Genomic DNA, 14,096 nt, shown 5'->3' on the forward strand with positions numbered 1-14,096 from the left:
TATCCAGCGTGCTCCAAGTTTAGCTCACGGCGTTTTTACACAACAGGGCGTTCAGTCTGCGTCTGATGTCACTCCAGGCAAGGCTGCTGGGTGAAACCGCATACGTCTGACAATCGCGTCCAGTGTGCGAATCTCAGAGGACCCAGTGACACGAAGAACAGACCATCCCCTCTATTCGTCACTGACACAGGACCCCTCGCGCCTCTGCTGTCAGCCCCACTGCCTGTCAACACTGGGCCTCTTTGAGCCACGCAGTCAGACACAGGACAGGAGAGTGGGCAGGCTAATGTGCCTCTGTCTGCCTCACTCACACACTCACACACACAAACACATATGCTCCTGCTCCAAAAAGCCTCAGTAATTTAACGTACACACCCAGGCAGAGGAACAGTTTTAATGCTTGCGAATGCAGGCCCTCGCATAGTAACCTGTCATTATGGAGGCAGTTATGCCCTTCAGAGCTGCCACAAGCTTCTGAAAATAGATACTTGCCTGCCACACAGACTGGGCTGCCACTTTTAAAGAGAAATGACTTTGGTTTAGAGTGAACAATGAAAAATCAGAGGAATACACAGAAAATCTAACAGCTGGAATGATCAATAAAAAACATGAAATAAAATAGAGTTATATTACAAAGAGAAGATATTAGCACAACAGTGCTGGTGAAAACAGCCAAGTGTTTACTTACTTCACTGACAGACAGGCAGCTTTTACCATCTCTTTACTCTTGCTAAGTCCAGACAAAAGCTGGGTCCATGGGTTTGCCTGACAGTTGCTAGCACATAGAGCAGTGTCCACATTATTGTGTATGTCTAGCTCCTTGCTTTTTTCATTCACTCACTGAGTTCCTCTGCTATTTCCCTCCTCCCAACCCCTTCTCCTGCCCATCCCGGTGCAGAATTACATCAGATTACAGTTACAAACAGTAGAGGGGAACCAGGCACTGCCCTCCAAAACATACTCCCAATTCTTCCATATTGATTGCTTCTCCTTTTTTTGGCAATTATGAGTAAATAACTTCACCCGAACATGCAGTTTCAGAACACTCCAGAATTAGCTCTGCTAAGTTCACATCCTGCTGAGAGAATGGTTGAAATGTTCAGGCTCTCAACAAGCTTTCCATTAAATGAAAGTTCAAATGGACCGCACCGCCCAATCACACAAGGCGGGGCTGTCTCCTTAAAAGTGTCTATGGGTTAAGCAGGTGTTAACAGTCTAACCCATGCAGGAAATAACATAAAGTGTAGGAGGCGGTGATGGAAAAGACCTTGTGTCCTCTGACTTCCTGCTCTGAGCTCTGGACCGCTGATGCAACGAACTCCAAAAGAAGTGTTTCCACTCTGGAAAACTGTCGAACAACACTTTATGATAACGCTAACTAAATGGACGACGGTGGATTACAATGCTTCCACTGTGTAATGATGGAGCAGAGCGATATGAAAGGTCCACAGGAAGTGAGCGAACACATGTGAGCATCTTTTCAGACATCCCACAGGAACTATTTGGCTTACAGACAAACACAGAGAGAGTAGAAGAGAGTGGGAGAAAGCCTCCACTATTGATCTCTCAAGGCTTTTCCCATGGTCGGCGGCCAGAGAGTAGAGGGAGGAAGTGAGACGGATGATGACTCACTGAGGAGAATGAAAACAAACAAACAGAGGCAGCTTAGTAACCCGATGGACTGAAGACTGCAGAGGTCTGCAGATAAGGTTTGTGTTTTGAGTCCTCAGCGATCATGTGGAGGCTACAGCTGAGGGGGTAAAGTTTACTAAATGACCTTTAAATGGTGATTACAATGGAAATCCCCACATAGCTGTTCATCCATGTGAACAAGCAGATGGAAGTGATTTTTAAATACAATGCAGTCTTTATTATTTAACGAAATGGAACATCTGAAAGATAAATGGTGAATGCAGTTATCTAGTGGGCCAAGGAGTTTCCACATATCTTTCTTTAACAGAATAGATAGCTGCTTACTTACTTATATAGATAGGTACCCAAGTGGATATCAATATATTACTTTAATCAAGGAGCACTACCATGAAGATAATCTAAGGAGCTTGGAAAGAATAAACCTTTCACCTCTCATCTGAGAGGCTTCTTCAGTTCTGCAGTTGCCATGACGATAGTAATAATTATTAAAACATAGACTAAAGACCATCCATCCATTTGCTTCCACTTATCCAATTCGGGATTGCAGGAGCCTATCCCAGCTGCCATGGTGCATCAGGTGGGGTTGACCCTGCACAGGTATGTCACATGGCTAAGAAAGAGAGACAATCAACCATTCACACCTATGGCCGATTGACAATCAGTAGTTAACCTAACCTTACTAACAGCATGTCACTGAACTATGTAAGGCAGGGGAAAAACATTGCTAACCACTGTGCCACCATGCTGCCCAGTACCACAGTGTAATTCTCATAGAGGAAAGTATATAAATGAAGTCAGACAAAGCAGGTAAAGTGGAGTTGGTGGGGAGGTGGGTTGCAAAGTAGCTTGCAGATGCACAAAAGTCCAGGCAGGCAAAGCAAGTTGAAGATGAACTTTTCAGTCTTTCTGAACTGTCTGCAGTGATATCTCAGCCTGGCTGTGAGCACTCTGAGATGATAATAATAAAAGTCCAAAACAAGCTATGCTGTGAGTGTGTGATTTCCCACAGATACTGAACTGCTTGTCTGGTAGGAGGTTTGGATCAGTCAGCTTGTGAACCCTGCAGTTACACACTGTGAAACAGATGTCTGCAGGTCTCTGCAGGATGACATTAGGCTGCAGGTGGAAACAGTGAAGATGGCAACAATTATGCAAGTGGGGGCTCAGGCAGTCAACACTCATGCAGGCTGTGTAGGAAGCTTGATGAGAAGCAGCTTACACATAACGCAGATTTCATTGCCTTAAATTGAGGGTCTCACTCTTTACTTCCTCTCAGACCAAGCATCAATCCTACCCCTTCCCTTAACACTGACAGGACAAAACAAAACATTTCCTTTTAGACAAACCTTAACCTAAATGTAACCTGTAATTATTCTGATGCCACATGTTGAGGGGTTGGCGAGGCTCAGCTCAGGACAGGAAATACTATCCAGAAGGAGGCGGTGATCGTGGAGCGATCACAGAACATCTGCAGCCCGAATTGTTTGTAGAGTTATGGGAAACACCGGGTCTCATTTTTGGAATAATATCAGAACATTGCTGCTGTACAGTAATAATGCACACACACAAGAATGCCATTCAAACCTCCTGATTGGCTAAATTGAAACAAATCCAGTCACACTGAGAAAAAACAGTACCAGCTCAAATCATGTGATTAGTCAAATGATGCTCAGAAAAGGCACAAAGCCAAACGAACTAGTGAACAACAGGAACTTAGAGACATTACCGCAAAAGAGTTTGAGCTGCCCACAAAACCAATGGACTGTCTTCACGCGTGACATCTGTCCACTTGTCTTCTTCAGCTTTTTTAGTATGTCTGTATGGACTCATCAGATACTTATTTACATGTAAACAAGCAAAGTTCCCTCATAGCAAGAAAGCTATACTCACTCAGGCACAGTTGCACCTCACTGGCATGTCGGAGAAATACCTCACCATACTGTTATTTCACCAAAGACAGCCTGAGAACTCTCTCCCTCTCTCTCTCTCTCACACACACACACACACACACACACACTAAAGTGTCCATTCAGAGCCACCTGGGTTTGGCTCCTATTTTTCTCCCTGTCAGATGACTTTCACCTGCTCATGCCTCCCAGTTAAATCAAAAGCCTGCCTTTAAAGATAATGCTAAGATGCGTAACCTGCCGCAAAACCCTGGTGATGCCCTTCTGTCTTCCACACACACATACAAACACTCAAATAAATATTTTTGTTTTCCCATACCCAAGCTCGAAAGGAACATCTCCTCTTCTGCAGTATGATTCAGTCCAAAGATTAAAAACACAAGACAAGGCATCCTCCCAAGATTTCATGTGAAAAGTCTTCCAGTTCTTTTCTCGAGCATCTTCGCTGCTGTTGAGTAACGTTCAAAGTGAATGTTTCGGTGTGTCTGAACATCATTGTAGCAGATCCAACCCCCCTCTTTCCAGCCCTCTTTTTTTTTCTCTTCCCACTCATCATTCCTCTTTCCCTTCATTAAGCAGGTCCTTCTGTGTCCATGTATAACTTTGTTTTTCACAGATTTGTTGCTTATACCAAGATTTTCTCATGTTCAGACAAATATAGTTGTTTATTTCACAGCAGCTTGAGTACATCTAAACTCTATTACTTTTCAGATGCTGTATAAACAAAGATTACCCATGAACTTGGAAAAACCCTTCTTTTCAGTCTAGATATTTGCTTTTGTTCCAGTCACAGCTTCACCAAACTGTAATTAACATACGAGGTGTTTTGTGGATAATGAAAATCAAAACTTCAAAACTTGCAGAAGGAAAGCCAACAAATTCCATGAAACGACCAAAATGACTGTTTTACCAGAGATCTTTTTTTTGTTGTTGCCACAAACAGCTGAAAAGAGCATCACCAGTAAATTTAGAGACTGTGAAAATGTCAACTCAGAAAATTATAGTTATAACAGCCAGTGGACACCGGGGTTTTTCCTTCTGAGCTGGAATTTTTAGCCTGGATGTTGGTGTTGGACACGTTGTCAAGCCCGAGTAATTGGTTCAGCCTGTCCTGGGCTCGGCTCAAACTTGGTGCGTCATGCTGCTTTTGCCGCTATAAAGCACTCAAAGCAGACTGAAATATGTCCTGTGGAAAGGTTACGGGTGAGTTTAGCTGCACACGACTGAGGTTTAATGAGAAAATACGTAATCCATCCCCACCTCTGATATAAAACAACCAATCATTTTATCAGTTATGGATCCCACAAAAGGATTAATTATGTATTATAGCCGGGCATATACTAATGACACTTTAAAATAGTGCTTTGCTGTGTTTTTTCAGATGTCGTACTATTTTATGTAACAGTTGAAATCCTTTCTTTCCTCCGTGTTATGAAATGGCTTATGGTGCACATCTGTCAGCACAGACAGTGATCTGTCTTCAATAGTTGTTAAATAAAAACACATATGGGCAACAATCAGTTTATGCCACAAGTCATTTTGTGAACTTTTTCAAACATCACATGGTGACCCCTGGTGGCAGCATTTGGGAATTACACTCAAGATGTCATGTTTCCACTGACTGAAAGTTTGGTGTAATTTCTGCCAAATGCTTTCTTTCCTTGATGGGGAATTAAAGGTATTTTGAGCACTTTGAAAAGCAGAATGAACAACTGTCTGTTAGCAGGTGTCTTGTTGTGATGCACTATTTGAGACATCTTCAATCAATGCTCATAAATGCTTATGATCTATGGCAAAGATGTCAAACTCATTCTGCAAGCCAACTTTTGTTCCAAAGAAAAAGTGTTGTTAATTCACAGAAAATGTCTCTTTTTTTTTTTTTTTTTTTTTAAACTGTGGATTGTAAAACTGAAATTTCTATAGTAGATAGTGTAAAACGTATGAAAACACAGTTAAAAGTACTAAATTTTCACCCTTCTTCACATTTTCCAAAGCTGTCCAGTGAGTCGGACTGGAGTCTGCTGGGTCAGTTCTGGCCCCGGGCCTCATGTCTGTCACCCCTGATCTATGTGGAGATAATTTACTGCCTAACATCTAATTATTCTGTGCTTCGGAATAATGAAATATATTACTCAAATTATTCCTCAGTGGTACGGCTGCTGCACAGGAGCTGTGCATACTGGGTCAGACGTCACTGTGCTGGTAAACTGCAGCTGCCGGTTTCTTCACATGTAACGAGGAAACACCTGGAGCTTTAAGGAGAATGAGCCGTTGGCATGTTTTTCAAGCTTTAACCACACTTTGAACAAACAAACATATTATTCAGGTCGCTCATACGCAAAGATAAAGGTGGAAGCAAATACAAAACAAATGGTAAAACACCCCACCTTAATTCTAGAAATGGGTTACTAGAGCTCCAATTTCTCAGGCATATACCCAAGGAACACTAATGCAGGATAAAAAGAGCATGTATGCAAATAATCTTCCCTTCCTAATGGGTGCGTTTCACTTTACAGTGATATTACTTATTACTCCAAAAATATAGTCATTGATTGAGGCTGTTAGGTCTGTTGGTCATTGTGGTGCAGGAAACCCTTCAAAATGGATACAAATTTAAAACTGCTCTGTGCATATGAACACTTTTGAGAGCTGAAACTCAGATTAGGGTGAGTTATTTGTAGCATGTTATGCTTTAGATGGAAATACGCAATACATATAATACAATATGCCTACACAGATCATTATTTCAGCCACAAATGCATACTAAAGAGCCCTTTCTGCCAAACCAAAAGTAATTTGTAATCAGTCACCACAAAAGCTGCTCAGTCATGCTACTAATAAGGTGAAATGCAACCGGTGTTTCAGGCTCTGGCCCATGTACCTACAGTAAATGTTGATAAGTGGAGGCCATTTTTGTTTTCCTTGTTTGTTGTTAACCGCCGGTCATGAAACAAAGCCCTGTGGTAAATGAATAGTGTTATATTACAACTCTCGAGCTCACGGTATAATCAGTGGGGTTAGAGACCACCAGTCTGAAATTCAGCTCAACCGGCCAGGCTAGCAGGTCTCCAAAACTAGCAAGTAGCATCGATTAGCCTGAAATCAGCAGAATACATCAGTGCTTACAAAACAGACTTTTTATTAAATAAAAATCATGCGAAAGGGGATGCAAGACAGCAATAATCAGGAAAAGTTGCTCTTTCAATTAGGAGTGGGTGGCCCTTAAAAGGACCGTTGGGTGTTAAGAGTTATTAGCTAGCAAGCTAATACTCCTGTGACTGAGAGGAGGCCTTCTTTCCCGCTTTGCCGGAGCTCGGTGCAGACTGGCCGGTCTTCTTGGGCAGCAGGACGGCCTGGATGTTGGGCAGGACGCCTCCCTGTGCGATGGTCACGCCACCGAGGAGTTTGTTCAGCTCCTCGTCGTTGCGTACAGCTAGCTGGAGGTGGCGAGGGATGATACGAGTCTTCTTGTTGTCTCTGGCAGCATTGCCGGCCAACTCCAGGATCTCAGCGGTGAGGTACTCCAGGACCGCGGCCAGGTAAACTGGGGCCCCGGCGCCAACTCTTTCTGCGTAGTTTCCCTTGCGGAGAAGACGGTGGACACGGCCGACGGGGAACTGCAGACCGGCGCGAGAGCTGCGGGTCTTAGCCTTGGCACGTGCCTTTGCTCCAGTTTTACCTCTTCCAGACATCGTTGGTTATTTAAATAGTTCTTCGGAATCGAACCACAGCAGTCGTTGGTTTGCTAGTGATGAAGAAGAAATCGCAGCCTCTATATAAACCTCGCGCTTTGTCCCGCCCTAACCTGCCATTGGGTTTTGGAATAAAAGTGCTGTTATCTGATTGGCCCTGACAGAAACGTCGTGAGAGAAAATTAATTACTATTGGTGGATCTCTCCTGGTTTGTAAACAATCACGATGGAGTCTAAAAGGAAGACGCACGGTCGATTGGCTGTTACTGTTACTGCTTTCTGTCAGTGGGTCAAAAGTAAAAAAGGAGGAGCCAGAAAGCCAATCGATTATCTTCCCTCCAACTTTAAATTTTTTGGCGCGCAGACCAGCTCTGCGGTAAAAGTTAAATGGAACATTTAACCCCCTGATGTGTGTGTATTGGAAGCCAAGCTTCGTACGCGCTGACCAGTGCAAAAACCTGGAGGAAGTATGACCACGTGGCAAATAACATCGAAGATCTGTGTGCCAAAATGATTAAACTTTACACCAAAATATAAAGCTGTTTTTAACTAATAATTTAACTGAAGTTAAAAAAAATACAACATTATTGTGTACCAACAGGAAATGTTTCTAGATTTACTCATTGGTCAAATGTTCCCACCCGTCCATGCATGTAATAGTTATACATACACATTTATTTCGACTAGTGTGTCTACATAAGTGAGTTTCAAGTAGACCTTTTTGTATTCCAATTGTAATACCTATTCAGAATTCCTTAAATATTTCCCCTAACAAGAATCTTATTAATAAATAAATACATCTAATACTAAACAAAATCCAAATATTTTTAACAATAAAAACTAAACTGAAAACCAAACCGCTTCAAAAAGAAGCTACCCTTGAAAGAATAAAATGCTGTAAAGGGGCTCTCATCTTATGACCATCGGTATGGAGAGGCCTGCAAGACTTTGGAAAACTACAGGACACCATCCCCCACTGCATCCAAACAAAGACCTATTGACCTGAGTGTCTTCTACTGCAGGTCTGAGAGGAAATGTGCTCTTCTCAAACTTAACAACAGCAGTCCCCATCTTTATCATCCTCAGATATTTAAACTAAGAACAGGTTTAATAGCCATACAGTATGTGAGTGCCTTACTCTGCACTATGTGTCCCGTGTATAGTTTGGTTTATATGCCATGCACGTATCTGGTCAGACCTTTTTTAGCTAATCATACCTGGAACCACATTTCTTTTGTGCACTTTTTCAAGTAAATTTGATTTTGATGAAAACATATAACTGAGAGCCAGCAAGCAGCATTAGCAGACTAAGCAATTACTTGGGGCCCCCACGCTAGCAGGCAACCCCCACCCACCAAGACCGCATGAAATGTCACACAAGACAGGCTAATCGATGTATATTTTGTGTGTGTGAAATATCAATAGTAATTGTAGAAGTGAAAGTTACATATTGTTACTAATATATTAGAAGACTGGTGCCTTAATGCCATTGGTTTAATCATTTTCACTGTAAGAGCTGGGTAAGATACTAAACCCAAGTTGTTCTTCGATGTATTCACATGTGTCTCCAAAAGTTTAAATTCTGTTCATCTGGACGTAGCGTTTTCAGTGGGAGAAACTTTTCATCACTCATCCAAGTGACTTCTTCAGTCTCAGCTAACTGAAGATTTCCCCAATCTTATAAACCAGGGGTGTCAAACTCAAATACACAGTGGGCCAAAATTCAAAAATGGAACGAAGTTGCGGGCTAACATTAATATTTATTGAAAAAAAAATCTTCCTCCAGATTTAAGAGTGAATCTTTTCTTATGGACTCAAATAAGTTTTGCTGGAAAACTGAATATGGAACAAGCAAAGCTTAATACTAAACAATATATATATTAGCTGTATAATACCGGTAGGCCAGCTCTAATAGTAATTTGGTATGGCTTCGCGGGCCAAATGTAATTAGGCTGCGGGCCAAATTTGGCAGAGTTTGACACCTATGTTATAAACAGTACATCTGCATAATGACTGAAACCAGCCCACTGAAGGAACAATGGGCTGTGAGGTCAGTTCCTTCATCATTATTATGCAAATTCTCATGACCATTGATCAACAACCACTGATTAAAGCCCACTGATCAATGGCCATGGTTACCATTCACAAAGAGTTGGGGATAACACAGGTATGTCTACTAGGAGGCTGAAGGGTAGCACTATATATTTATAAACAATCAAAAACAACAATTTATTTCCAATTTGTATGGAATTTATTTCTGTAAACATGGTGTTTTAGGTTGGATTAAAGGACTGATGTGATGGTAAGGTGTCCGCTGCTCTGCTTTGAATATTGGTAGGCTTTTTTTTTTTTTTTTAATTTTCACAAGAATTGCTACTTCCCCTAGAGTTTTGGCCACCCCAGCAATCAGAAGATTCCCTATGAGCAAGCATTTAGCGACAGTGGGAAGGAAAAACTCCCTTTAAAAAGGAAGAAACCTTCGACAGAACCAGCCTCAGGAAGGGACAGTCATCTGCCGCGACTGGTTGGGGTGGGGGGAGTGAAAATTTAAAAAAAAAAAAAAAAAGCCAAAGTGATAATTATTGGAGCAGCTTAATTAATATTTCCAGTGTAATTTGCTGTTAATATCCTTTTCCAACCCCAGTTTGTGTTTTTATCACTTTTGTCCAGGGTGGAAGATGCCATGCTGGAGATTGACTCTGTATGGTTTTTCAGTGTTGATACTTGGGAACCTGTTGGAGAGGCCAGGGTTGAAAAAGGGATGCCGGAGAACCTGAGAGGGTGTTATCCGCTGGTGTGCATCCAAGGCCAACATCTCTTTAGTTAGGCTGACAAATAAGCGTTGGCCATCTTCTGGTCCTCGTCTAAACAGCATTATTTGTTCGAGGTCATCCAGACGTGTCAGTTTTATGTATCTTGTCTCCAAAGATTCATATCCTGTCTCGTATTTAAATTGTTGAGCGGTCTTAAATGTCCAGCGTTGTTGGTTGTAGTTGTAGTTGTCTTTTGTGAAATAGTCTTCAGTGTACACGCCAGGATCGAGAACATGATCTGGCGGCTGACCCTGAGTTTCTATGATGAATTTCAAAACTTCATAATATTTTTTCCAGGGTAGAGTGGCACCCCTGTACCAAGCTCCACAGCCACCAGCTCCAGAGACCACATGTCACTTGCTTCATTGTAAGGAAGGCCAAGCATAACCTCAGGTGCACTATAACCAACTGTCCCCACACGGTCACCAGGCATCACTGCAGATGCAGGACATGCGAGGCCAAAGTCTATAAGTCTGACTTTGACTGGAGACTCATAGCGATTTACAACCATGATGTTTCCAGGTTTGAGGTCAGCGTGCACTATTCCCACAGAACCCAGGTGGGACAGAGCATTTGTGAGTTGACCTAAAATTGGCCTGACTTCGCTTATGGGGAGACGCCGATTATTCGGGTCCTGTATGTAGTCCCACAGGCATTGGTCTAGGAGTTCAAATTTCAGGCAAACACGCTCTCCGTCGTGGAAAAAGCCGTTCCATTGAACAATGTTGGCGGCATCTGGATCCAACCTTCTCAGCTGCTCCAGAATTAAAATTTCCAGTTTTGCCTGTTGCAGAATATCAGGGTCGTTCTTGTTCACCTTAATAGCCACAGCTCGGTTGGTTTTGGTATCACGGCATTTGGCTACAATACCAAAGCCCCCTTCTCCAAGGAAAGCCTCTACCTTGTAGTGGTTTCTCAAAATGCTCCCTTCAACTATTTCAAGCACATCTGAGCTGAAGGATGGGCTGGCTGACGTGTGGATGAATACTTGCTGAGAAAATTCAACCGAGTTTTGAAAACTGCAGTTGATTTTCTCTGATCTCTTGCATTTCAAGTTTGAAGGGTGCTGAAAGACCACAGGGTTTTGTGGTCTTTCAGCACTCATGTCAATGCAAGGGGAACTCTTAGGGTTGAAAAAGGGATGCCGGAGAACCTCCGACGGTTTTATGCGCTGGTTTGCATCCAAGGCCAACATCTGTTTAATTAAGCTTACAAACAAACGTTGGCCATTTTCAGGTCCTCTTCTAAACATCATTTTAGAAGACAAAATCAACAATGACTTATGGCAGGGGTGTCAAACTCAAATACACAGTGGGCCAAAATTCAAAACTGGAACAAAGTCACGGGCTAACATTAATATTTATTGAAAAAAAAAATCTTCCTCCAGATATAAGAATGAATCTTTTCTTATGGACTCAAATAAGTTTTGCTGGAAAACTGAATATGGAACAAGCAAAGCTTAATACTAAACAATATATATATATTAGCTGTATAATACCAGTGGGCCAGCTCTAGTAGTAATTTGGTATGGCTTCGCGGGCCAAACGTAATTAGGCTGCGGGCCAGAGTTTGACACCTATGTTATAAACAGTACATCTGCATAATGACTGAAACCAGCCCACTGAAGGAACAATGGGCTGTGAGGTCAGTTCCTTCATCATTATTATGCAAATTCTCATGACCATTGATCAACAACCACTGATTAAAGCCCACTGATCAATGGCCATGGTTACCATTCACAGAGAGTTGGGGAATGGCTGCAATTATAGCATTATACGGTGGTAAAAGATGTACCGTTAGGCCCCTCAATTCAGAGATGGTCTTTCTCTGTTCACGTAAATGGCCTCCTTGACTCCCCGCTCAAACCAGTGCTCCTTCCTGTCCAGGATGGTTACGTCCTCATCAATGAAAGAGGGTCCACTGGCCTGTAGGTGTAAATAGACTGCAGAGTCCTGGCCTGACCAGGTAGTTCTTCCGTGTTGTGCCATCCACATCGCCAGAGGTTGTTTGGCAATCTTCCTGGCACTTAACAGCGTACACTATGTTACTCTCTACACTATGTCGGGGAACCCAATCCTTGGGGTGGACCAATTTTTGGCGCAGCGTGTTTTAGGGTTTAAAAGCCACAGAAGTAAGTCCCCAAAAACTCTTGGGCCCCTTCTGGTGTTACTAGTCAGCGAAGACAATGAAATGCAGGGAAGAGCCTCACGAAAGCAAACTTATTAGTTGTTAAGGAAAATGTTATAAAACACTTCTTCAGTAAAGACTCAGAGAAGAGAAACACACAGAAGGGCAGCTCCCTACTGAGAGACTCGCGCTGAGCACTGCCCCGGTCTTTATTTTATACTCCATTGAACGTATGTGTGTGTGTGTGTGTGTGTGTGTGTGTGTGTGTGTGTGTGTGTGTCTCCTGCTGATCAAAGGGTCATATAACATGAAGGTACAAAAGGTACATCCTTGGTCACAAAGAGGGCAGTCTCCCCCTCACCCTAAATAACATGGTGAGGAAGTCCAGCAGTTCATCTATATGTAAAGAAGCACTTAAACTAAAACAGACATAGCTACGTTAATCCTACCGTAAAACAATAAAACCAGGTACAAGCTCTCTCGTTCTCCCAGGACGTGGGGGTGCATTCCTGAGGTGCACACCAAGCCTGCAGCCTGCTAGAGATCACACACAATTGATTATATGCCTCTAAGTATACATGGTTGAATATTTCCTAATACAAATCACTACATGCAGTATTCTACCATATGCAAACTTATATCACTAAAAGATTATACTGACTACTAAATACAATTTTCCATTGACATTAGTACATGTAAGTTAATTGCAGGTACAGAAAGTTATGTTCTTTTAATGTTACGCTGTAGCCCATGCGCCTTCACAGACCTGCAAGTGCATCATAAAAAGGAACCTTTTATGGGTTATTGAAAATACAATGAACGAAGTCAGGTACAAAGATGATGCTTAAAAAATAATTTATTTGCAATAAATTAAATATTTAAAATATAACAGAAGTCATCAATTTTGCAGCCACTTTTTGTTTCACAATACAGCCACAAATCTTTATTCATAACGTTTGCTTTATGTGCCTTTAGACGTTGAAGAGGCTTTGTTCTCTTCTTCAGCATTTCAAAATCCTTTTATTAAAAAAATTATAATTTCAAAAAACAACCATTTATTAAGTTTGGTTTTTCTGAAGTGTCATAGTTAATGCAGTCAGTTAAAAGATTATTTTCATGTTTTCAGACAAGACTCAATTGGCCCTAAAACCTATGTACAACTTCACATACTGGATCTATTTGCCTTCAAAGTATGCAAATGCTTTCTTAAAACCTGTGGCTGCTAGTAGATTTCATTAAAACCCTGAGTACCGTATTTCAACTCTAACCCACACCGAGTCCTCTTGCTTTGCCTGAGCGCAGCATTAGTGAACACTGAGACACACCAATCTCCTTTTTTAAATATAAACTGCAGAAATATTTTAGCGTGACGTACATATATCTAAAAAATATTACATTATCATAACAATCCCAAATGTTCATACAGGAAATGCTTTGCTATATTAGTTCATTATTAGGAACTAATCACATGGCAGCATTCTCTGCAAACGATTTCACCCGCAACCCTTTTGAGGCATTTAACACAACATGTCCTGCACAGTAATGATAGCTGTTACAACAATGAATTCTGTAGAAGCACGAGAAGAGGCGAGCACGCCTGATCGCGTTGCTGTTTTCCCCCGACAGAAGACTGCGAGACTTTCAAAAGTCTAAAAATCAGCTTCTGGCTTGATAAATAAGGTGGCTGGTTAGATTTTCAAAAGCAAAGTGAAGATATGATACTTCAGAGAAAGCACCTTTGTCAAAGTAAAAGTACAATATGATCTTTTCAGGTTTTTATATAAGATACAACATTTAACATTATTCTAAAACCAATGTCGAAGCAATCATGGATGGACATTATAGCTAGATCAAGACATTTTTTTTAAACTTACTTAAACTATGTGTTGAAAATTACATTTGTA

At 41.7% G+C, this 14,096-nt stretch overlaps 2 protein-coding genes across 3 annotated transcripts in view; both read right to left on the reverse strand.

The window, feature by feature from the left end:
* Positions 1 to 3,893, reverse strand: part of phldb1a (pleckstrin homology-like domain, family B, member 1a) — a 29,149-nt gene extending 25,256 nt beyond the window's left edge. The window contains exon 1 of one of the 2 annotated variants that reach the window (XM_085364447.1): positions 3,880 to 3,893. The gene's annotated coding sequence lies outside the window, so the exon portion shown is untranslated. Of the gene's footprint in view, positions 1 to 688; positions 825 to 3,879 lie in introns of those variants that run through there. The other variant, XM_085364446.1, reaches the window with a different exon arrangement.
* A 2,792-nt stretch (positions 3,894 to 6,685) lies between these two features.
* On the reverse strand, positions 6,686 to 7,297 carry h2ax (H2A.X variant histone). The gene has a single exon (XM_085363649.1). It carries the CDS (start codon positions 7,250 to 7,252, stop codon positions 6,824 to 6,826), a length of 429 nt encoding a protein of 142 aa, XP_085219775.1. The 5' UTR covers positions 7,253 to 7,297; the 3' UTR covers positions 6,686 to 6,823.
* Positions 7,298 to 14,096: the final 6,799 nt, after the last annotated feature.

This window comes from Diplotaxodon limnothrissa, linkage group LG10 (genome assembly GCF_057381915.1).
Source record: "Diplotaxodon limnothrissa isolate DT_005_m linkage group LG10, D_limnothrissa_male_GT1.1, whole genome shotgun sequence".
Taxonomy (NCBI): Eukaryota; Metazoa; Chordata; class Actinopteri; order Cichliformes; family Cichlidae; genus Diplotaxodon; species Diplotaxodon limnothrissa.

What these genes read in the sequence shown, in the direction of transcription:
- h2ax (XM_085363649.1), bottom strand. Translation starts at nt 7,252, where the DNA reads ATGTCTGGAAGAGGTAAAACTGGAGCAAAGGCACGTGCCAAGGCTAAG.